Source organism: Leopardus geoffroyi, chromosome A1, assembly GCF_018350155.1.
Source record: "Leopardus geoffroyi isolate Oge1 chromosome A1, O.geoffroyi_Oge1_pat1.0, whole genome shotgun sequence".
Classification (NCBI taxonomy): domain Eukaryota; kingdom Metazoa; phylum Chordata; class Mammalia; order Carnivora; family Felidae; genus Leopardus; species Leopardus geoffroyi.
The window spans coordinates 160,097,148-160,122,571 of NC_059326.1; the positions used below are offsets into that span (position 1 = coordinate 160,097,148).

The following is a 25,424-nucleotide window of genomic DNA, read 5'->3' on the forward strand; positions in this document are numbered from 1 at the left end:
AGTTTATAACAAGTAAAACAGAAAAAAAGCCACCCTCTTGACTTTCAAAACTGAAATAACTTCAAGAAATACTTTATTTACTCTAGTAAATATCACTGAAATAATCAAATAAATAGGTTTTTTAAGAAAATACCTCCTTTTCTCCCAATCCGACAATCCATAAAACGTTCTATTGTTTCAAATTCCTCTTCCTCAGGTTGAGGAACATCCTCTCCACAGACTTCTAGTAGGTCATCGGAATCTGTTTTCATTTCTTCATCTTCTTTATAGCTAACATTGACAGTTGCTTGGCGACGAGAACTTCTTTTATCATTATCATAATCTTCTTCATCATCCTCCTCCTCAGATGAATCAAGCTGTCTCTTTTTTTGTCCAAGAATTTTCTTTCCATTTTTTGCCTTAGATCTAAGGAAGACCAAGAGATAGAGGTGTTTTACAGAAACAATGGCATAAAACAAGACATGCGACACTATATACAAAAACAGTATCTCTGTAACCAACAATTTCCAGCATGAAATTGAGAACTATACTTACCTATTTTGAGGTTTCCTGCTTTTAACTTTGTTTTTTGGCTCATAATCAGATTCTGTTTCATCACAACTGCTTTTATCTCTTTCTTCTTCAGATTCTGAATCTGAGCCAGATTGAGATGGAGATCCTGACCCAGACATTTGCCAATCTTCACTGTATACAGAATATACAAAGTATGTTTATTTATCCTTAGATTGTATAGCACATTTTACCTCTTATAAAAGTACAAAAAAAATCAAATAAATTATGTTTTAGTTAGTATAAAAAAATTGCTGCTTTCATTTACACTAACAGATTAAAATGTGTGTAGAATAAAAAAATGCTGGAAAATATTCTTCATACAGTTCTCCTATAACTCCAGGGTTTTGTTAATCATTTAGTTATACCTCAATGAGTGGCAAATAAGTAAATGTTATTCTGATTATCACTACGAATGATAACATGGAAAGATAATTTAAAGAGTCACAGGGTTTAATTTTGAAAATCCTTTATAATTATACTTGCTCTCTCAAAAAAAAAAAAAAGATTCTAATCTCTTTCATTTTAATTTTCTGGAGACGATTTTTAAAAATATACACTCTTGGCGCCTGGGTGGCTTAGTTGGTTAAGCATTGGACTTCAGCTCAGGTCACGATCTCATTGTCCATGGGTCTGAGCCCCACATTGGGCTCTGCGCTGACAGTGAGGAATCTTCTTGGGATTCCCTCTCTCTCTCTCCCTCTCTCTGCCCCTTCCTCACGTACGCTCGCTTTCCCTCTCTCAAAAAAAATAACTTAAAAAAAAATACACTCTGAAGCTTATTTTTAAATACATGTTCATAAAGAAACCTAAAATATACTCAGTATAGAAAAATGTAATAAAGAAAAAAAACTAGTGCATTTTAACCAACAATTATTATCTTAGCTTTATTGCTAATTTGAGTCTATACTCAGTCTATTTAATTCTAGTAAACATGTAGAGAAAAATTACTGGATGTACACATTAATATTCTGCTGTAATATCAACTTCAAGTGGAAGATACACATTAAATTCTTATATATATGCCCTAACTAGTCTCACAGCTACTCTTCTACTCCACTGCTCTGTACCTCAAGCATCAATTATGACTATGCTAAGGGTTCCATAAGCAAGCACATATGATAAAATCTGGTTCATGGTAAAACCGTAACAGGGAAGTAATCCCTTTTTTATCTTGAGATCTTTTGAGAGTATGCACACTAGAAATAGCAACAGATAGGTAAAGTATATGAAAATGTCTCCATATTTTTTATAATACACATTATGACCTTTATACCTAACCAAACCTACCCATATCATCCCAAACCACTAGTTTTAAAAATAGTCCTTGCCTGCACCTATGCCAAGTTTAGAAATTACTAACTCAGTGGAAGAGTTATAGAACTGATGAGACACAGTAGTTAAAAATGTAAACTAGTAAACTTCTAGTAAACCAGTAGACAGATCTGAGGAAATTAGCCAGGATGTAACACAGCAATAAAGGGATAAAAAACATGATACAGTAAGATTTACACAGAAGATGGATGATCCAATAGATATCTACCACAGACACAATCCAGTAAAAAAGATATATATTAAAGTAGTACCAGGAATATTTACAAAATGAGAAAATGTCCAGGGATACAATGACTGGATTTTCAGAAACTAATAAAAGATAGGAATCTTCATGTTAAAGATGTGTTACAGGAGTGAATAAAGTGGAACAAATAAATAACAAATCCAAAGGTAGATATACCAAAGTAAAACTGCAGGACAGCCAAGGAAAGTAGAAAAATAAGACACAGACAATGGAACAGTATTTTTGACAAAACAAGGGAGAAAAAAACTCAGACCAAGAGCACACGGATTGTTTAGTCGGTTGAGTGTCTGACTCTTGATTTTGGCTCAGGTTATGATCTCATGGTTCATGGGATTGAGCCCCACATCAGGCTCTGCATTCACAGAATGGAGCCTGCTTGGATTCTCTCTCTCCTTCTCTCTCCCTCTCTGCCCCTTACCTTCTCATGCATGTACATACACACTCTCTCAAAATAAATAAATAAACTTAAAAACAAAAAACAAAAAAAACCCAGACCATCTAAATAAGTGAAAATCTGAAGTACTCAAACACGTTCCAGGTCAAGATCTTGAGGAAATTATAGTGAGGCTCTAAATGAGTTCTACAGGAAAGTAAATTTCATGTGCAGATTAAAAGTAAGATAGCTATTAACATAAATTTAACAGAAATACCCACTATTCATCATCCACTGGTCCTACATTTCTATGTAGGTTTCCCAAGTTATTAATATTTTCTGATACTATGACTAGGCGGATCTCTCGAGTTTTTTTTTTTTTTTTTTAATGTTTATTTATTTTTGAGACAGAGACGGAGCATGAACAGGGGTGGGGCAGACAGAGAGAGAGACACAGAATCTGAAGCAGGCTCCAGGTTCTGAGCGGTCAGCACAGAGCCCGACGCGGCAGTCGAACTCATGGACCATGAGATCATGACCTGAGCCAAAGTCGGACGCTTTACCGACTGAGCCACCCAGGCGCCCCCGGATCTCTCAAGTTTAAAAACACCCCTCTGGAGAGAGGGATCACAGACAATAAACAAGTGGCACAAAAAAAATCTCAGGTCCTCACAGAAAGATAAATGTTATGGATTAATGGTTTAAATTAACCTAATAAAATGTCATGAGCCAAGAATTTACAAAAGTCTACTTTTGGCAATAATTTTTCATAAAAGAAACACAAAATCAATAGGGTCTTCCTGATATGAAAATGATCAGTTGAACAAAATAACATACTCTTTATGTTTTTTCCTTTTGACTTCATTTGATGAGTCATCAGAATCTTCACTGCTGGAAGAATCCTACAGAGAAAAAAAAAAACCAAGGTTAATGTTATTAATGATTAGAATTTGACCGTGATATCAAATTTTTGCTTGTCATACTATTTAACATTCACTTTGCTAATAACACTAACTGTAAAGCTTTTTTCCCATGTTATATTTATATCATTAGCACATAAAGTAATTAATAACATCTTTATTACAAATTTATAACAGCCACTGAAATTAAGAAAACATTACAATCTACTATCTTTAGAGACCATTATTGTTGCTTAGTATGGCCTTCAAAAGGAATTCTAATTGTTGGTATGTCAAATTTTGATTCAGTATTTTTCTTCCCCATTAGCTTTTTTTTCTTTTAAGTTTTTTTTTTTTTTAACATTTATTTATTTTTGAGAGAAAGAGAGAGACACAGAACATGAGCAGGGGAGGGGCAGGGACAGAGAGAGAGAGAGACAGAATCTGAAGCAGGCTCCAGGCACTGAGCTGTCTGCACAGAGCATGATGCAGGGCTCAAACCCACCAGGCACAAGATCATGACCTGAGCCAAAATCAGATGCTTAACCGACTGAGGCACCTAGGTGCCCCTAGACAGCTTTTGATATAGTTCTTCCTAAATGTTTCCATGCAAATATGCAGGTGTGCTTTTGTGTGCATAGGAACTATACTGTTTAAAGCTGTAGCCTGTATTTTTAAAAACATATTGAGAATTCTGTTATTCAATATGAGTAACAAATATGGTTTAATAGACAAATGTGTATATCTGTGCACATAGTATTCACATTTAGTTTATTTCCAGTTTTGCTGTGATGCACAAATGCACATACACTTTCACTGGTTATTTTGGATTAATTCCTAAAATTGGAATTATTGGATAACAGTATATTGATATTTCGAGGCTCTTGATACATATACTTAAACATAGTTATTTCCTTATCCTTTCAAAACATTTACTATTTCTAATAATTTCATAAATATCTACACCTAATTAAATGATGGCACATATATCTACTTTTAAAATAAGAGCTTTCATAATGAAAACTCACCTCTTCTGATCCACTATTAGATGAAGCTTGATGCTGCTGCTGCTGCTGCTGCTGCTTCTTGAGCATTGCAGATCTCTGAACAGCCAGAATACTAGGGCTAGATTTCCAAAACTATAATAAAAAGAAATATGAACTAGTGAAGGATGAAGTTTTGACAAAAATTTAAAAAGGTTAAATTACTGAACACTTTCACTGCCTCCAAATAATAAATTCAGACTATTTTCCTTACATTATATGTAATATGGTATTATAGCAATTAAACTTCTGACCTTAGTTGCATATAAAAAAACTTATGGTGTGCTGAGACAAACAATATTAATCAACATATTCTTTGATGTGGAATATTATTTTCAGAAAACAATGTGACAATATGTGACACCAGTGCTACTCAAAAAGTGCCTAGTTTTTTTAATTGATGTGAAGATGAAGAGCTTGTGTCAGAATGCAAATCAACTATGTCACTAAGCAGTTTCAGTTCAACGAACTTTTTATTTATTAGATAGCAAGATTGCCTCCATAAAAGAAGTGTGTTAATGTATATCCTGGCCCAACCATCTTATCATGACTGGTACTCTAAGTAACACTACTGTATTCTATTATGAGATATAGACAGGTTTTAGTAAATCTTACAGAAGCTTTGTTCAGAGGGACCCTTAGCCTACTCTACCAAGTATCTTCAAGGAAGCAAATCGATTAGATTCGCCTGCTATTAGCAACAAAGCATCTCCTTTGAAGATCTTGAAAGTAGAGATCAGACACACTGAGATTAACAGAAAGACCTCACAAAGCCTTTAATTTTTATCCATGAAACAATAAATATTTATGAAATTCAGTTTATGCCTTAGAAAGTTGTATTTGTGTGTTTATTTTGTACTTGCTTGACAGCTTCTCTTCCAAGCCAATTAACCATTTTTGAGATATTTAACCACAAGTTTAAGAATCACTGAAAGTAATTTCAATGTTTAAAATTAATGTTTTCTAAAAGCTAGATTAAGAATGCTATAAACCAATGTTATAAATTTTCCCAAAGTAGTACAAGAAATCTACCTTTCAGGATATTGTATTTATTACCTCAGCTCCATCAACTTTCGGTGGTTTTGCTTGGACTTTGTTTTCTCGGGAAGTGTCTGACTCAGACTCTGACTGACTGCCCGATTCAGATCCAGATTCAGAGTCACTGCTACCTGTTTGGCTACTGCTTCCATCACTACTGCTTCCAGAACTTGAACCAGATCCAGAGGCTGAAGCTGACCCAGAATCATCATCCGACTGGCTACAATTTGAAAATAAACAGATTTCAACCAAAATTTATTAGGAATTTAATTTTCCTTAAGTCAGCAGAAAGCCCCAAAGCATTAAATTGTATTTCATATTTCAACTTTCTACAGCCAAACAAATAGAAAAAAGAATTAACGTTAATCTATAGTAACTGACATACTTGATAAATTTAATACAATTTTGGCAAAAACATAAGCAAAAATCAGACCACAATCTTTCTCAAAGATAATGAGCAAAATCTATCAAATTATAGAATTCTGGGCTACGAACTTGGGAAAACAAGAAATTGAAGGCATAATCCTTATCCTTAAAAGGCTATTTAATATTTAACCATAGTAAATATAATGTAGAAATTGTGTGAAAAAAAAGGATACACATCCTGAAAATTCTCACAGTCACAGGTAGAAAAAAAATTGTAGCTTCTACTTATTTTCAAATTTATATCTATGTTCTTTCATTCCAGGGGAAAATAATTTATTGATATTAAGCTATGATCAAATACAATTTACTGAAAGATAGAATCAGTAATTGCTTCTCTGAAGAAATCATTGAATCTGTCATGGTTCCACAGCAGTAAATATGAAATAATAGTAAATTCTCACAATCTTTCTTAAACTCTGTATATACACTTATGAAAACAATTAACAGTTCACTGAGAAACTACCTTTTTTCCTAATACTAATTTTCAGTCCAAAGTAACGTAGAAATGGTCTGGCCTAAACAGGTGATTGTGTAAATTACTATTATTTCCAAGGCCGTTTATTCACAAAGTATTTACATATGAATTGTTGAAAACTTGTGCATTAAATTTTTTACACACACAGTAGACTCAGCTTTTGATATAATTTCACCAGACTTTATGACAAACGACAGGTAATATAGCTTGTATATACACAACACAGCTAAATTCAACTTCATATCCTCTGCTGTAATTTTCAGAAATACCACCAGATGGAGGTATTACTCTAGGGAAATAGATTGCAATATTAAAAGTAATTCATTTATAAAAGTAATATCTCCTTTTCTAGAGCAAAGAGTTTAGTATTCACATGGAAACACAGACATAAAAATATGAAAGAAGACTTTTGATTCCAAAAGTTAGATATAAATCAAAATGCTCAAAGTGTGAACATACGCATATTTTTAAAATCTGGGAATCTAGAGGAATAAATGTTTTTCTTCACAGAAAACAGTAAGCAAAATTTGCCTTTTAAAGGCTGTGATACTAAGATCACTTTTGCCACAATTTCTAACCAATGGTCACATGGCTCAGAGATCAAAAACAACACAATGCATTTTAATTAATAAATAAGCAAACAACAAACCCCACTTACCCATATTTTACTCAGGTCCCTTCTGAGAAATTTCAGCAAGAATAGTAAGAAGATATTTTTCCTGACACAGAATTTTGTTTCTCCATTAACCCACTAAGAGATAACTCATTTACTCAATAAATTTTACTAAGAGGTATGTTATTAGACTGGGAAAGACTAAGTTTTACCATTAAAAGAACCTCTAACTTGGTATGGAGAGACGACAGTCATATACACCAATAAATGCTGTTCTGTGCTATTTTTAAGATAACAGATCCAGGCGTATGGGGAGCACTGAAGATACAACCAAGTCTAACAAAAGTAATTGGGGAACACTGAGAAAAAAGTGCAGTTGATAGAAAAGGAGTATTAAGCAGAGGGGTATCTCTGTGATTTCTTGTAAGCTTCCTGAGGATACCATTTATTTTTTCCAGAGTACCTAACAATAGCACCTTACACAATGAGGGTGCTCAATAGATACTTGAAAAGCAGACACATGAGAATGACTGAATTTGGGGGACTATCATGGGCCTATATTCTTGATTATGTCTTGATTAGCCATTCCAGATGAATGGCTGGTCAAAATTCCTTGTTAATATAACAAAACTCTAAGTGAAAGTAGGAATATTTCCTTTCAACTCTTCAGGTAGAAGTAGTTCTGGCTGGAGATAAAAGCAAACAGCCTAAATCTAGGTTACTCTAATGACACAGATTTATTATAGAATGTCTTCACCTTATGCATTAGAAGCACAAAGAATTTATTTTATTTAGTTGCTTTTTGTAGGATTAAGAATATATACAAAGATTAAGAAATATCTTACATACTGTCACAGAACAATCTCCAGGATATAGTTAAATTAAAAAAAAAAAAAAAAATACATGAGCCTGGGTTGCTCAGTCGGTGGAGCGTCCGACTTTGGCTCAGGTCATGATCTTCTGGTTCGTGGGTTCCGGCCCCACGTCGGGCTCTGTGCTGACAGCTCAGAGCCTGGAGCTGCTTCGGATTCTGTGTCTCCCTCTCTCTCTGCTCCTCCCCTACTCACACTCTGTCTCTCAAAAATAAATAAAGATTAAAAATAAAATTTTTTTTAATTAAAAAAAAATCCAAAATTCAAAACAGTGTTTTATACTATGCTTCCTTTGTATAATGGAAAAACATACATATTGGCCTATATTTTTAAAAAAGGGAATAATGGCAAGATAAACCAACAATTAAGTTAAAAATGGTTAACTACAGAGGGCGGGACAGAGGGAAGAGTAGAGGGAACAAGGTCTGAAATGAATCATCAGATTCAAACCATGTATATGTTTTACATAAGTTTTTTAAAAAGAAAATCCTAAAAATTTCAAGAAAAATTGACACAGATTTAGGAAAAAATATCTATATTGAGACATAAAATTATGAGCTAAAATCGGTGACTAATGTTTCCCTAATAAAGTAATTCTGTTTCAGCTCACTGCTATAAGATGCTCTTTCCAGAATAAAAGTCTGGGCATGGCCCTCCTTTTTTTTTTTTTTTTTTAAGTTTTCAGTGTTTCTATAATAAAGTGCAAGTACCTATGAGGCCTTTCAGGAATCTGTCTTTGCCAACCTATTTCCAGCCACTTACACCTTTAGTTCTACAAATGGTAAACTATTTGTAATTCTGAGAGCCGGTTTCTCTTTCCACTTCCTGCTTTTGTACAAGTACTTCTCTTTTTTCCCTCACTATATAATTCCTACTTGAGCCTCATCTCAGAGGCATTTCTCCAACAAATCTCTCCTGACTCCAGAGTATTCCCAAACCAACTGTAAATTAGGTATCCTCCCTCAGCACTCCCAAAACATTGTATACATACTACTATCTTGGCTGTGAGTACACTATGCAATGATCACTGTAGTTCTGCTTTCTTTCATGGCTTTTTTTTTTTTTTGGTATCTCATCTTTAATATTCTATCATATCATATGTTCCTAGAGTGTTGAGATTTTTACTTATTGCCCTTTACACCAAACAGAACTCAATATGTTTGATGGGTGGGGCGCCTGGGTGGCTCAGTTGATTAAGCAACCAACTCTTGATTTCAGCTGAGGTCATGATCCCAGGGTCATGGGATTCAGCCCTGCGTCAGGCTCCAAACTAAGTGTGGAGTGTGCTTAAGACTCTCTCTCCTTCTGTCCTTCTCCCCTACTCATGCTCTAAAATAAAAAAAATAGGGAGGGGGGAGACACCTGGGGGGCTCAGTCAGTTAGGTGTCCAACTCTTTATTTTGGCTCAGATCCTGATTTCACACTTCATGGGATGGAGCCCTGAAATGGGCTCTGCACACATGGACAGTGTGGTATCTGCTTGGGATTCTCTTTCTCCTCTTTCTCTGCCCCTCCCTCACTCAAACACACACATACATGTGTTCTATTTCTCTCAAAATAAATAAATAAACATTTTTTAAAAATGATGGGTAGATGGATTTACACATAAATCCAAGATACATGGGTTAGAATTCCTGTATAAAAGTCACAATTATATCTGCCTACAAGAAATACTGCTGAGCTCTAACATTTTATTTATTTACATAATAACCAATACCAGTAACTTTTTAAACAACATAAGCCACTTAAGAATTATCCTTATTATTTACATTAAATCTCACTAGCACAATAACAATAAAGCAGTAGTTACTAGAAACACTAAATTCTTTTCCTCACCTTTCTCAATGTACACAAGAAAATCCACCATTAAGTTTATAGGCACTTTGATAAAATTATATTGTTTCTTAAAGTAAATTAAATAGAAACACAGCATTTAAAAAATAAAAGAGCAATTCAAATTAAAGTCTTTTTTGGGCTTATGTTTATACTCAACTTCAAATATAAACAAGAGAGCAAAAGAATTAATTACCATATATCTAAAAACCAGCTCCACAATTACCAACTCTTACCAATCTTGTTTCAAACAATCTAGCTTCCCAAAGACACACATCTCAGGCACTCTAAAATTTTATCCATAAATATTTAAGTATTAAAGTATTATAAATGAACACTATTTTTAAATATCCAAAAAAACAGTACTATACCTTTAAAGCATGAGTTACTCCTGAACATTAAAGGTTCACACATTGCACTTGCATCTTTTTTTTTTTAAGTTTTTATTTAAATTCTAGTTGACATACAGTGTAGTATTAGTTTCAGGTATACAACAGAGTGCTTTAACACTTCCATACATCACCTGTGCTCATCACAAGGGTACTCCTTAATCTCCATCACCTATTTCACGCATCCTCCCACCTGACCTCTTCTGGTAACCATCAGTTTGTTTTCTATGTTAAAAGTCTGTTTTTTGGTTTGCCTTTTTTTCCCCCTTTGCTCATTTGTTTTGTTTCTTAAATTCCATAGATGAGTAAAATCATGTTTTGTTTTGTTTTTTTCTCTAACTCTTTAAGTCTTCTTAATGTGACAGTTCCTTCTTCCTTTTTGCATTCCCTTGCAATTTATTTTGTGGAAAAAATTAGGTAGTTTTTTCTGCTTTTTCAGATTTTGCTTACTGTAACTCTGTGGTATTAACATATTTTTCTGGCCCCTGTATTTCTTGTAAACTGTTAGAACAAGAGGTTCAGATTCAACTTCAGCTTTTCTTTTAGGAAAAATATTTTTAAAGAGTTGTTGTGGACTTAGAAGAAACTGAAGTTTGGTTGTCTCTTTTTAAGTAAAGATAAATTTTAGCTGTGGCATTTTCGGCCTTACCCATCCATTACACAGTTCCCTATAACCTCTACACCTAATTTTTTAGCAGCCACTGATCATATGGCTTTATCATCTATTTATTTAGAGGCAGTAAAATGGTGATACACCATTCTTCAATTACCTGTTATACCATTTATTCATTAATTAACTTCCCCTCATGTTTGTTAACCTTGAGGTACAGTTCATACCTGAAAGCCATTTTTATTTGTTTTCCTTATATTTGTTAGTTTTGAAAGTGAGTTAAGTTGCTAGCATCCTTCAAAGTTGACCAACAGTTTTTATGTCTCATGAACTCATGGTTTTGAATTCTTTGATAAGTTTTAATCCACTATATCATTCTTGACGTCCAAATTGTCCCATCTTTAGCCCACAGGAAATACTTTATTAGTTCCAGAGTCCTTTTGACAAGACCTCAAGTAGTCTTTGATAGCTTCCTTACTTTCTTGTCTGACAAGATGAACCAGGCTCATCTTGTGTATTTCCTGCTTCAGAATATAATTCAGCCATTTCATCAAAATGCTTTTGTTTAGATTAGAACTTAAATTGCAATCTGAGTACTAGGTGAGTCTATTACTATGGGATTGGTCACTGTTTTTAAGATTGTTTTTAATGAATGAACTAGTAACATACATTTTTAAAGACAATGCATTAAGAATTTATACTAACATTTCCAATTTAAACTTGTAGGTTTTTATTTTTTCGCTTATATATTTATAGTATCACTTGGGTTGAGTTTCTTTGTTCCAAATGACATTAAAATTACTTATTTCCTTATCTTAGAATGTATATAATAGCTCCAAAATGATACCTTATTAATAATATGATTACTAAATGTTAAAATCTCTTTAAAATTCTTTTGTCCCAAGAATAATCCTAGAATCAAAGTATTGCTTTAAAACAACTGAAATAATTTATTGCTGTAGAGCCACCAATTTGGTTACTTAGGATCATCTGCCTTTCTTCATTTTAGATACTGCTTTTTACTCATTTTGACTTAATTTTGCTTTGTTATTTACTTGGATCCAATGTGAGGGCTACAGAAGTTAAAGTCAAAATCTACTTTCCATCTTTGTCTCCTCTACACTATGTCGTCTCCCCCTATAGTTCTTTTTTAAAGTTCTAAATGTACTTTCCCTTTTCTTCAATATAAGAAAATTATGAGTAAGGATATATTTGTATATATCTCCTCTTTCATAAAAAATCATTAACATATTTACACTCTTAAATGATATATATACATTGTATTCTGGAGATCATTCCACAGATTTGTTTCCTCTCCCTTTATGCAACTACACAGACTCCATTTTGTAGATGTATCACAGTTTCACTTTGTCCCTCAAAGATGAATATGCCTTGCTTCCAAGCCTAAAAACATGGCCCACTGCATACATCTTTTTGTATTTATGACAGCATATGTTTTGATTTGCTACTTATCAACCAATGTAAACATATCCCTTTAAAGTTTCAAATTTTATAATCGCCTAGCACCCAGATCCTGATAGCTAAGTACTATTCCACACTTAAGTAAACTGGGAGTCCTTTGAAAAATGGCAGATTCTAGAGACAGGGAAAGTACAAGAGGAACCTAAACTATCCTGCTATACCCAAAAGCGAAAAGAAAGAAAGAAAAGAAAGAAAGAAAGAGGAAAAAAGAAAGAAATGGAGGCATTTCAAAAGAACAGGAAAAAACAAACAAACAAACAAACAAACAAACAAACATAACAGGACATAGGAGCCAACTTGAAGAAGCTTTCATTGGCAAATCTGACCTAAGCATAGAAACAGTCCATCAAAGGTTACTACCCAGTAAATAAAACAGGAATCCTCAAGTCCATGCTGATAATAAGTAGGTAGGTAGGCAGACAAGCAGAAAGAAAGACAGTGGAGGGCTCTGATAGGGCTCTGACCACCAATTGGTCAATATGGCCAGGAGAGCAGTGTTAGAAAATTACCATTTTCAATCACCATAGAAATACTAGTTCGGGCGAGAATCATCGAGAGACACTAAATCTAGGGATAGAGTTTGATGAGTAAGATACCTGCACAGTCTCAAGATGTCTTCTTAGAAATTGTTTTCTGGTGTAACTGATAAATGAGAAACCAGATGAAAAACCAGAAACCACCCTGTCCTGGTAATCGAAACAAACATAGTGAATAGGGACCAACAGGCAACATGAGCCTCCAGATATATCAGAGAAAGATATATCACCACTTACACAGTACTCCAGCCAGGGATGCATGTGGTATGGGATGCATTACTTGGATCTAATCTGAAGTGAATAGAAGACAAGCCCAAATTAAGAAATATATTTTATAAAATAACTAGCCTATCCTCTTCAAAATACTAATGCCATGAAAAACAAAAAGGAAGTGTTCCAGATTAAAGGAGATTAAAGAGACATGACAGCCAAATACGATATGTGATCTCAGACTGGACTCTATATGGAAAGATGACTAGGACTGACCAAACTCACTACTGACTGAAGATTATTCTATCAATGTAAATTTAATAACTATACATGCCTTATGTAAGGGAATGCCTATATTCTTGGAATACATATATTCTAAGGTGTAAAGTGGCATGGTTTTTCCAATGTGCTCTTAAACAATTCAGGAAAAATAAATACGTATTACATATACATCACATATATAAATATAAAGGCAAAAAGTTAAAGTAGCAAATCTGAGCAAAGGGTATATAAAGAATTTCTTGGTACTATTTTTGCAACTTTTCTGCACTATTCCTTAGTGCTCCTACTCTACTCATCCCTCACTTCTCCAATCAAGTTATTCTAAATCTCCACCCCCAGATTACATAAGACACCTAGCAAGATTTCTGGCAGTGGTACATGATTAAGATAGTTGTATTGCCTGGGTATTTTACTTAATTCTACCCCTACTTTCTAGGACTCTAACAGACTCTAAAAATATGTAAGTAAACAGTACTACCACCTCTTGGCTTTTTATTCAAAATATCATAAGCCTAAGTCTTTCTTTTTTTTAAAAAAAAATTTTTTTTTTCAACGTTTATTTTTGGGACAGAGAGAGACAGCATGAACCGGGGAGGGGCAGAGAGAGAGGGAGACACAGAATCGGAAACAGGCTCCAGGCTCTGAGCCATCAGCCCGGAGCCTGACGCGGGGCTCGAACTCACGGACCGCGAGATCGTGACCTGGCTGAAGTCGGACGCTTAACCGACTGCGCCACCCAGGCGCCCCAAGCCTAAGTCTTTCAAAGTTGTCTTGTTCCTTCCTCTGGGTTTCTCTGCCTCTACTTTTCTTCTTTCAGATTTTTTTCTTTCTCTAAGTCATCTAATTTAAAATTGTTTGGGGGAGGGGTGCCTGGGTGGTAAAGTTAGTTGAGCGTCCAATTCTTGATTTTAAGCTCAGGTCATGATCCCAGGATCGTGGGATCAAGCCCTGCGTTAGGTTCCCCATGCCTGCTTAGATTCTCTCACTCTCTGCCCCTCTCCCCTTCTCACGTGCTCTCTCTCTCTCTTTCTAAAATAGAAATAAATAAATAAATAAATAAATAAATAAATAAATAAATGTAAAAAAATAAAAATAAAATTGTTTGGGGGATATAATTTTGAGGAAACAAAATCTAGAACACTGAATCTATTTCCCACATGGTCACAATTGTCTATATCCGAGTAGCACTGGTTCCTTCCAATGATGCACATAATCACCAAATTTCTGCATGACCTTCACTGGTCACCTCCCACAAACAAGTGTCTTATATTCAGACAACTTCATTCATTTATGTTATCGGCTTGGACCCTATGGTCCTTTCTCTCATTTATACTCTAGTTTAGACAAAACTTAAAGTAGCTCTTCACAGATTTCAAAATAACTTCATCACTATACTCTAATTTATCCATACAACACAGGGTCCCAACTTTAAGGAGACTTAATTCCATTGTCAAACACTTATTTTCAATTCCAATCTCACCCTGCTGTCCAGAGACCCCATAGCCCCTGCAAATACCCCTGTGCTGCCATGTTTGCTCAGAGCTTACTGCTCCTAATGCTGGCTTTGAGGTCTTTTTTATTGCTGGCACAATGAAGTCTTCTTTGAAGTTTAGCAGTGTGCCTATTTTTTGCCCACTTGCACTATTTTATTTAGATTTTCACATGTTTGTGGGTAGGAAATACTTTAGGAGAATCTTTTAGCTTAACCTAGCATATGACAGCATAGCAACACCTCCTTTATCTGCACTCAACTCTCCACTCAAATCAGTCCTTTAAACTAAAAAAAAAACACCAAGACCTATAATGGGTACATGAAAAGAACATATTCTCAAGTGAATAAACAAAGATTCTTCTGTATTACAAGAAAAAAAAGTCAAGTATTTTTTGCTTTTTTATCACAGGCATTGGAAACTAAGTCTGCAATGGCACACAAAGGAAGAATGAATAAAATAATCTTCTAAGAAAATGACAACAAGGAGCAGCTCCTTCCCTTACCATCAGATCGGCAAGAGAAGAAACTGGCCCTGATAAAGGACTAGGAATGGACTGACAAAGTCAAGAAACTGTAGGTTAGACTCTGGAAAGATAGGGAAGGAATGCTATAGGATACACTGATAAAAGGTAAACTGCTTTTCCACAGAAATATTAATAAAAGATTAAATGCCTGACATAGTAATACATAAACAAACAGCTATATTTACTATGCTAAAGAACAAACATACTGCACTAAATTCTCATTTCAAGCCTTGTTCCCTCTCCTAGTTACTGTTTTAAGATCAATACCATTCAAAAGGAGTTCTTTGGAGGAAGTTTTGAAAGAAGTTTTTGACAAATAATTATGGGGGAAATTCAGGGCTAACCTGATTGAATACTCTGAAGTTTAACCCTAACCTATTTTTTCCTAGCTTTCTAGCTCTTTCTTCTCATTGTTAATTATATTTATATATGTACACCCATTAGACAAGCCTCAGGTTTCTGCACATGGAAATAATAAATATAAAATAAATATAAAATATTTATTAAATTAAATTAAATTTATTAAATTATTAAAATATAAAAAAATAAATATAAAATAAATATAAAATAATAAATATAAAAATAAGGATTACTGTGAAGATTAAGAGATGTAAAGCATATAGTCTGATGTATTGTGGGAATTCAATACTAGTAGATATCAGAAATTTAAAAAAAAAAAAAAAAAATTGGTCTTTCTCCTGAGTTCAAGACCAGAATCATTACTTCAAGTTCTGCTTTAAGCTGTTCTTCAGACTGTCATAATTATAAATATATAAAGTGTCTATGAATAACACCTATGATGTACTCAAGTTTTCAATACAAATTACTAACAAGGATAAACAGGGTGATTACTAATTGGTGCTATGTGCCAGAACCTGGATTCTCATTTAATCCTTTCATTTTTTTATAATAAATAAACTGAGGCTCAGAGAAGGATAAGTGAAGAAACCAAATACCAGTATTGTAACAAGTGTACAAATTATGAACACATGTGAAGAAATGAAAGAAAATTCAGAAAAATAAAATCCACTAATTTCTTAGTATAAGTGATTATTTTAAAGTAACTTTTTATATTTATGCCTTATGTACGTTGTCTACTTGCTCCTCCACACTCACCCAGTATCCATTTTGTTTGCCCTTTAGTAGTGCATAACTGTTGTCCAGTTTTCATTGGTATACACCCACCCAGCTAAAGATTAGATTTCCTAGTCTATCTTTCAGCTACATGTGGCCATGTGAACAGGTTCCAGCCAACGGGATATGGCTAGAAGTGATGTGGGATTATTATGTCATAGCCTTAATAAAGTGGCTTGCCTTAAATCTTCCCCTACCCTATTTTGTTCCTGTGGTCTGAAAACGGCAACTAGTAGAGCAAAAGAAGCTATGTATTAAGGATAGCAAAACTGTCCCACTAGTCACGGTAACTGAATAACCTCAAGGAATAGAGCTCACTTACCTGAGAGTGGAAAAGAAGTGACTATGTGAGCCCCTGTGTTTTGAGGTATCTAGTATATACAGCACTTTAACAGGTTCTCTACTTAACATACTATAACAACGTTTATGCAATAAACACTTTTGAAAGAATAAGTTTATACATATACAATGTGAATTCACTGGCTCATCTCTTCAATTAACAGGAGTTTTTAGAAGAGACAAAATACCATGGTAAAAAGTAAATCTTATGAGAATCAAAGATATAAAGATGCATTGATTCCTGATTAAGGAACTAGAGGTAAGGGAAATGGAATCAAGGGCAAGGCTTTATGGAAAGAGTCATCTTAGAACTCACTGGTAGTATTCCCCATAATTTTCCCTCTAGAGAATGAGTCATCTCTGAAGTAACTGATAATCCACTCTAAAGTTACTCAAAAATATATTCTTTATGTAACCTTCTCCAATTTCTTCAGGCACATCACTGTACCAACATATGTGTTCATGATATTTTGCTCATGTTATTATTCTTTCACAATATTACAATTATTTTTATGCATGTATCTCTACATCCTAGGATTCATTAAGCCAGGAACTTCATTTCTGTTATTTTTATAGACTGTTATCTACTTCAACAGGACTAGAGAAACAATATGGAAACTAGTAGGTATTGAGGAAGTACTTAAAACTAAGAAAATGAATTGGTGGCCAAAGGCAATGGCTCTCAAACTTTCTGGACTATGACTTATATGTTTTATATCAGGATGCAGTGCACACATGCACATGCATGCACACATAGGCATAAAAGTGTGACGAACTACTACTGTACAAGAGGCACACTGTATTTTCTATTCTAGTTTACACTATCCTCTCTCACTAAAAAAAGAACTGTTCATAATCCTCTCACATGCTGCAACTTACTATTTAAAATATATTACCCTAGAACAATCATTTAAAAAATGAGAAGAGTTCAGCGTCAGGCTCTGTGCTGACAGCTCAGAGCCTGGAGCCTGCTCTGGATTCTCTGTCTCCCTCTCTCTCTGCCCCTCCCCTGCTCATGTTCTGTTTCTGTCTCAAAAATAAATAAAAACATTAAAAAATTTTTTAAATGATAAGAGTCCATCTAGATAACTAAGATCAGACTACCTTTAAGTTCTTTAAAATTACATTGTATTAGAAACTGTTATCCAGCTTAACTTTCACTATAAGCCATCAGATAAATATTAAAGGTTTGAGAAAATATGGAACGTATCTCTCCATCTGTATGGTTCTGAAAACCAACTAATGTCACTGTTTGTTAGACACTGAACATCAACCCAACAGTTCCTTTTAGCATTCTAAATTACAAAACCAAGTCAAAATTCTACTATAAACTAACAATACAGTATGCTTCTACCACCTTAAAGTTTCCAGTTGCATAAATAAGAATAAAACTGCTAGAAACAGATGCTAGGAAGGGTCACATTTAGCATCACTAATTGCAAAGATGACTAGGTTTAGTCATGTTGAATATCAGGTAAAGACAGTAAACTCAAGAGTTTCTCTAATAAATATTCAGGGAGACAGATGAGAAATAAAAGCTACTATATATATTTGAAAGTTACTAAACAGTAGTTTCATAAAACACATAATATCTGTAGTTTATATTAATGACATGACACAAATCTAATTCTGTAATTTATAACAAGTAGATAAAGCTTAACTGATGACATTTATGTTTTCCCCATAAGTATTTCCTACCATAAGTCTAATCTATGTAGAAATTACGACATTTCAAAATAAATGAGTGGGAGAATTTAGAAATTAAACTAGATTGCCCATGAGATGAAATGTGTTGAAGCTAGATGATGTGTACATGAGGGTTCATTTTACTACTGGTCACTACTTTTGCATATGCTTAAGATTATCCTCAACTTTTAAGTTAACAGTAATAATAAAATAAAATGACTATATTTAAAAGTTTAATTTTAAAGAGATTATCCAGGAACACCTTGGTGGCTCAGTCAGTTAAGCATCTGACTCTTGATTACAGCTCAGGTCATGAGATCAGCCCCACATCAGGCTCCACATGTATGAAGCCTGCTTCAGATTCTCTCTCTCCCTCTGCCCCTCTCCCTCACTGGCATGAGCGCTCTCTCTCTCTCTCTCTCTCAAATATTAAAGAAATAAACATTCAAGAGATTATCCATTTGATTAATTTGTTTTAAAAAAGATTTTCGAGGGGCTCCTGGGTGGCTCAGCCGGTTGAACCTCCGATTTCAGCTCAGGTCATGATCTCATGGACATGAGTTCAAGCCCCAAGCTTGGTTCTGAGCAGACACCTCACAGCCTGGAGCTTACTTCAGATTCTGTCTCCCTCTCTCTCTCCCCCTCCCCCACTCACTCACACTCTCTCTCTCTCAAAAATAAATAACCATTAAAAAAATTAAAAAAGAAAGATTTTTGAAACATGTATTGTATATACTTTTTATTACTTTAATGAATACTACTACAAAAACTAAGTTCCCAGCACTATATGCTTTACTAACAAAGTTATTTATAGTATTTCATCACTCTGCAGATACCCATGGGAGTGTACTGCACACAACAAAAACCTCCACTTACTGTGAACCATTCAATTAAAAAAATTTTTTTAAGTAAAATCACCAAAGTAGTATAACATGACTAAGACAAACTACCAAACCCTAAGTCAATCCTTTGCTATAAAATACATACAAAAACGGTAATAAAGAAATTTACATTTTTTGTACTCATGTACAACTAATTGTAATTCTTATAAAATTTCCTTTCATATACTTCTTATTACTTCAGGATTTACTCATTTAGAAATGGGAATATTGTAGTAGTTTGCATCAAATGGCAATAATCATTATTATAATCTACTTCAAGCACAAAAATAATGGTCTCCTTTGAAGGAATTTAGACTGCAACTCCACTCTTCTCCAATGGCCCCATTTCTTTACATAATAGCTCTCCAGCACAGTATTTACTGCCATCTAACCAATCATTTTCCTGGGTATAAAAATTTCTCTTTGCTTTTTGCCTAAGCCTGTCAATATACCTCACCATCATAAAAGCCCCATTATCAAGACTTTTAACACATAAAATCTAAGATCACCAGGGTTTTACATGATCTCTTTAAAAAACAACAATAAAAAATTTCATTCTGACATTGGGCTTGATGTAGAAACTAACCATTTGTCTTACAATTAAACTTCTCTGTCTCCTACCTTCAAATTGATGCACGCTGTCATCCTGTTTGTATCGACTATAACCACCTGACACTGCCAATACGTGACTTAGGGGCACCTGGGTGGCTCAGTCGGTTAGGCATCCGACTCTTGGTTTCATCTTAGGTCATGATCTCACAGTTCATGAGTTCAAGCCTTGTGGTGGGCTCTACACTGGAAGCACAGAGCCGGCTTGGAATTCTCTTTCTCTCCCTCTTGAAAGAAAAAAAGAAAAAAGAAAAAGAAAGGAAGGAGGGAGGGAGAGAAAGGAAGGAGGGATGGAGGGAGGGAAAGAAGGGGGGAGGGGGAGGGAGGGAGGGAAGGAGCTCCCCACTATTTTTGTGCCTTATGGCTCATCTCCGAGAGTTACTGTAGACATTGGATGCCAGAAACCAGTACTGTCTGGACAAAACTTTCCATGTCTTTGTACTTTAATCTCAATGATAACTTAGATCTCAATACATCCACACCAAAGAACTTTCAAATACAGTTTACCATTTACTTAAAGCTGACTAAGTAATCACCTCCTATCACAGTGACAGATAATATATCCTTAATTATAAACAGCAATTTTCTCAGTCATTCATACATTAAGAACTTGATTCTGGTACAATAAATTTCTAGACTATCTCCTTAAACCAGTGGTTCTGTCGAGTCTATTCACATGAGCGATTTTCTCTCAGTACATGATGCATTTGGGGCTCCTGTGTGGCTCAGCTGGTTAAGCATCTGACTCTTGATTTCGGCTCAGGTTATGATCTCAAGGTTGTGAGACCAAGCCAATGTCTGCCTTCCAGTTGAGCGTGGAGCCTGTTTGGGATTCTCTCTCTCTCTCTCTCTCTCTCTCTCTGTCTCCTTCTCTCCCTCCCTCCCCTGCTGGCACTTATTTGCATGCACACATGTGCTCTCTCTCTCTCTCTTCAAATAAACATTTAAAAAAATACACGTTGCATTTATTCAGCTATACTTCTTTTCTCTCCTTCCTTCATTTGGGACTAAATGTCAGAGTAAAGAACCACAAAAGTAGCAGGTCCAACACATTCTCTTTATTAGGAACTTATACTTCTTTATTGGGGGACTATGACCTCTGCAAAAACTTTCCTCTCCATCCCACTACTGAATATATACCATTTGTTCTCCCTTTCTTTCCAAACTACATCATTTCTTATCATCAAGATTACAAAAGTTGAAGAGCTCCATGAAAACTTTCCCTATAGCCTATTATTTACTCCAGTAATTCCATTTTCTTTCACCTCACTTGTATACCTATATGTTCCATGAATTTGAGTATATTCACTTCACTGTGCGTTAATACCTAGCTATTCCATTATCACCTCTAAATCATAATAATCTTTCTTCAAGTTAATTTATAATTTTTAAATATGGCAAGATACTGAATGATTCCAGATAAATAACTTCTCCTATATGCATATGAACTTAATATGCATACAAATCTTCTGGGAATCTTGTTAAAATGAAAATTCTGATTCAGTATATCTGGGACACAGGAGAACTTTTAGGGTGAAAAAATCATTCTGTATAGTAATGGGGTGGAGGATAAATGATTCTGTGCATTTGTCAAAACTCATAAAACTGTACATCACAGAGTAATGTAATACATGCAAATTAAAAAAAAAAATCAACCCATGTGACTGAAGAACACAGAATGGAATGTAAACTGTGCCAAATGAATCTAACTTTATTACAAATTTATGACAACCACACTGAAGGGGGTGGGAGGAAGAAGCTAACTTTAGTAACTTTAGAAAACAGTGTTTTGACTAGAAACTGTAAAGCTAAATATATTACCAACTGTGTAAATACGATACATAAACACTGTATTCTAGCTGATAATTTTTTTCTTCTGGGAGTATGGCCTAAAAATTCTGAAACTGCTTTACCTGTATATGAGCTTGAAGTGCATGATGGGATGGTGGATGGTAGGAGCCAGCTTTCTCTCTGAAGGAGATTGAAGTTATAAAGGAGCAAGAAAGGAAGGTTAGGATGAATCCTGTAGTACAGAATTAGAGTTGGAGACATCAGTACGAACTCATGTTTACCTTAACATGCATACTGATAGACACTGAAACTACAGATAGGCAGATATAGGTCGTTTAGTATACATACATATACTACATAGCTCTGTCTGCTTTTTCCACTGAGAGGACCTGGAAGCAGTGATAACTGCATAGTAACGAGCATACCTAGCACCCAAACCTTGGTTTCTAATACCCTTGTCTCCAACAAAAGGATCCAGAGCTCTTTGGAAAAATGGCTGGTTCTAGGGCAAAAGGATAGAAGTATGTAACAAGGATACAGTGGCCAACTTGAAAGTCAGTTCCCAATGGGCAAGGCTAGAATAACCTGAGCAACAGAATAAATAATTTACTGGATTATAATCCAAAGTATAAAATACATATACATGAAAGTCCAGGCTCATATAAATGAATGACTGAATAAATCAAAGAGAAGAGTTCTTTACAGAAGAATTCTATTTAATATATGTAGATAGTCCCTCCCTGCAGGAGATGGAACTTAATTCCAACCTTCCCCCCAGCCATGTGAGAGACGGCTGGACATATAGTACCTTGCTTCCAAAGAATACAGTATGGAAGGAAAAAAACAGTAACTTTAACTGGAGAAGTATGGCAAATATTACATTGGCTAAGTGATGAAGGTTAACATCATCAGTAATATCATGTGGCTATTAATGCTTCCCATACTATGTGACTAGAAGAGCATTTCATCTCTGTGATATTCTTTCTAAAAACTGATAACCCCAGTTTACCCTAATAAAACATCAGAAAAATTTAAATTGGGGGATATTCTATAGGATACCTGGCCAGCACTTATCAAGACTGTTAAGGATATCAAGGAAAGACACAAACTCTCACAGACCAGAGGATACTGGGGACAGTTGACAACTAAATGCAACATGGTACCCTGGATTGAATCCTGGAACAGAAGTGGCATTGATGGAAAAACCAATGAAATCCAAGTAAAGTGTGGAATTTAGTTAGTAGTTTTTTAAAAAAGATTTTTAAAAATGGCTAAAAATCTGGTTTCCCCTTCTGGAGAGTAGGAATCATAATACTGCATACATCACAGGAATTTTATGAGAATGAACTATGATAAATTCATGTAATACACTGTGTACTATGTACACCATGCCTGCCTCAGTAAGAGTAAGAGCTCAATAATTATTGCATGCCATTAATATTGTTTCAAGAGATATGAAATGTATTCAACCTCTTGCTGGCATGGGCCATGACACCATCTTTTGGGGGTTCCGGGGGGGGGGGGGGGGCAGAAAGCATGTGTAATAACAACAAGTTCAATAACAAAAAAAATAGCAAGGCACTGAATGATTCCAGGCAAAAAGCTTCATCTACATACATATGAATTTAATACGAACACGTTATCACTTGCGAATCTTGTTAAAATGAAGATTCTGATTCAGGAGGGCTGGGGGTGGGGATGGGGGAAGGCCAAGGTTGTACATTTCAAACAAGCTCCCAGGTGATGCTACTGGTCCAAGGACCACAACTGGAGCTTTAACTTTTCTATTTATGTATTTTTTTTAATTTTCTGTAAAAAAGGTAAGAAAATTTTTTTCCATCTATTCTTTATCTCTTCACCACAAAGAAATACTCTTTATTTTTAAATACAGAACTGTACCAGATATAACCTACCAGTCACCAAGTCCTTAAACAAACAACTATGTAAACAGTATAAAAAGGGGCAATTACAAATTAATGTCTGTCTCCACACTATCTCATGCCTATGCAGATAAAAGTAATGTATTCGAAAGTCAAATCATATACAGTTGTCTTATCCTTACCAGTTATAAGTACATTTAAACACTTTATAGTAATCTAGATTAACAACCATCCTAGGAAATACTATGAAAATTTTAATTCAATAAATTCTACTTAGAGAGAGAGTAACCTATTGCTAAAGCTCCTGGATAATGGTTTATTGAATTTTCAAAATGTAAGAAATGATCTTAGATTAAGTAGCACATACAGAATATTTGAGGAAAGAAAAAACTAACAGGAAAAGATGAAGACAGTATATACAGAGCTGAAAAACAAGGATTAACACAATATGGCATAAAAGAGCTATACTTTCCTGCAAATAATGACACCATGGGAAAATGTTTCTTAGCACAACCTTTTGAAATTTATGAATGAACTGAGGGGCTCCTAGGTGGCTCAGTCAGTTAAGTGCACACCTCGTGATGTCGGCTCAGGTCAAGATCTCAAGGTCAGTGGGATCCAGCCCCATGTGGGGCTCTGTAGTGACACTGCAGACCCTGCTTGGGATTCATTCTCTCTCTCTCTCTCTCTCTCTCTCTCTCTCTCTCTCCCTCTCTCTCCCTCTCTCTGCCCCTCCTCCACTTGCTCTTTCTGTCCCAAAATAAATAAACATTAAAAAAAAAATTAAGAATGAATTTTTTTTAAAACGGAGATAAATGCAAAGAAACTTAGAAAATACCATTTTAACTAGTATTGTCTTTAACAATTATTCAAATTTACTTAGTGAAAAAAACTGTTTTGATGCAAGATAACTTTCTGGAATGTGTGTACATAAATGCAATGTTTCCAAAAATGGTATACCACAGTAGTTTTCAACAAGACACTAACAAATAAATATATGGTAAAAAAACCAACATGGCCTGTGTCTAAGTTAACTTTAACTTGGGTGTTCCTTAAATTTAACAGGTCCTAGGGGCGCCTAGGTGGCTCAGTTGGTTAAGCTTCTGACTTTGGCTCAGGTCATGATCTCCAGGTTCTGGAGTTTGGCCCCGCATCAGGCAGGCTCCATGCTGATAGCTCAGAGCCTGGATCCTGCTTAGGATTCTGCGTCTCGCTCTTTCTCTGCCCCTCCCCCGTCATGCTCTGTCTCTCTCTTCTTCAAAAATAAACAAACATCAAAAAAAAAAAAAAAAAATTAACAGGTCCTTTAGACTACAGGGCTTCTGAAAGTCTTTAAAAAGTCTTTTAAGAACTGTGAGTTTCTACAAAAGGAGATTTTCAGTTGGAAACTTTTCATTGATAGTATTTCCTACTTAATAGTTATACAAAACACTTTAAAAGTTGAAATCCAAAGAATTTTAAGAGTAAGGTTGATAAAGCTCAATTGCCAGACATACATTAAGTGTAAATGCTTAAGACCACTGTAGCACATCACCAACAATTTCCCTCACTCTAAAAATTTTTCAAGAGCATAGTTTGCTAATCAAAGTGATTCAAATACATAATCAAATTTACATGAACAATTCTAGATTATTAAAAAATTAATCTGCAGGCCAAGGAGAGAAATTCTTCTGAGGATTAAGCAAGTAGTAATCATCTAAAAATTAGCAAAATGTGACTATATATTTCTGGTCTTCATCCACAAATCTATTTCTGGATTAAATCATCATTCAAGAGAACTTTAAAATAAAGAGTCTAGGGGCGCCTGGGTGGCGCAGTCGGTTAAGCGTCCGACTTCAGCCAGGTCACGATCTCGCGGTCCGTGAGTTCGAGCCCCGCG

The 25,424-nt window shown here is 34.9% G+C and overlaps 1 protein-coding gene across 5 annotated transcripts in view; it reads right to left on the reverse strand.

Annotated features, from left to right (window-relative positions):
- Positions 1-25,424, reverse strand: part of CHD1 (chromodomain helicase DNA binding protein 1) — a 78,299-nt gene that overhangs the window by 47,216 nt on the left and 5,659 nt on the right. For 3 of the 5 annotated variants that reach the window (XM_045499353.1, XM_045499343.1, XM_045499361.1), the window contains exons 3-7: positions 5,500-5,701; positions 4,429-4,539; positions 3,339-3,403; positions 535-684; positions 134-405 (exon numbers count right to left, since the gene is read on the reverse strand). In XM_045499353.1, the coding sequence (XP_045355309.1) occupies positions 134-405; positions 535-684; positions 3,339-3,403; positions 4,429-4,539; positions 5,500-5,701 (800 nt within the window). Of the gene's footprint in view, positions 1-133; positions 406-534; positions 685-3,338; positions 3,404-4,428; positions 4,540-5,499; positions 5,702-21,787; positions 21,846-25,424 lie in introns of all 5 variants that reach the window. The other 2 variants (XM_045499350.1, XM_045499333.1) reach the window with 1 other exon arrangement.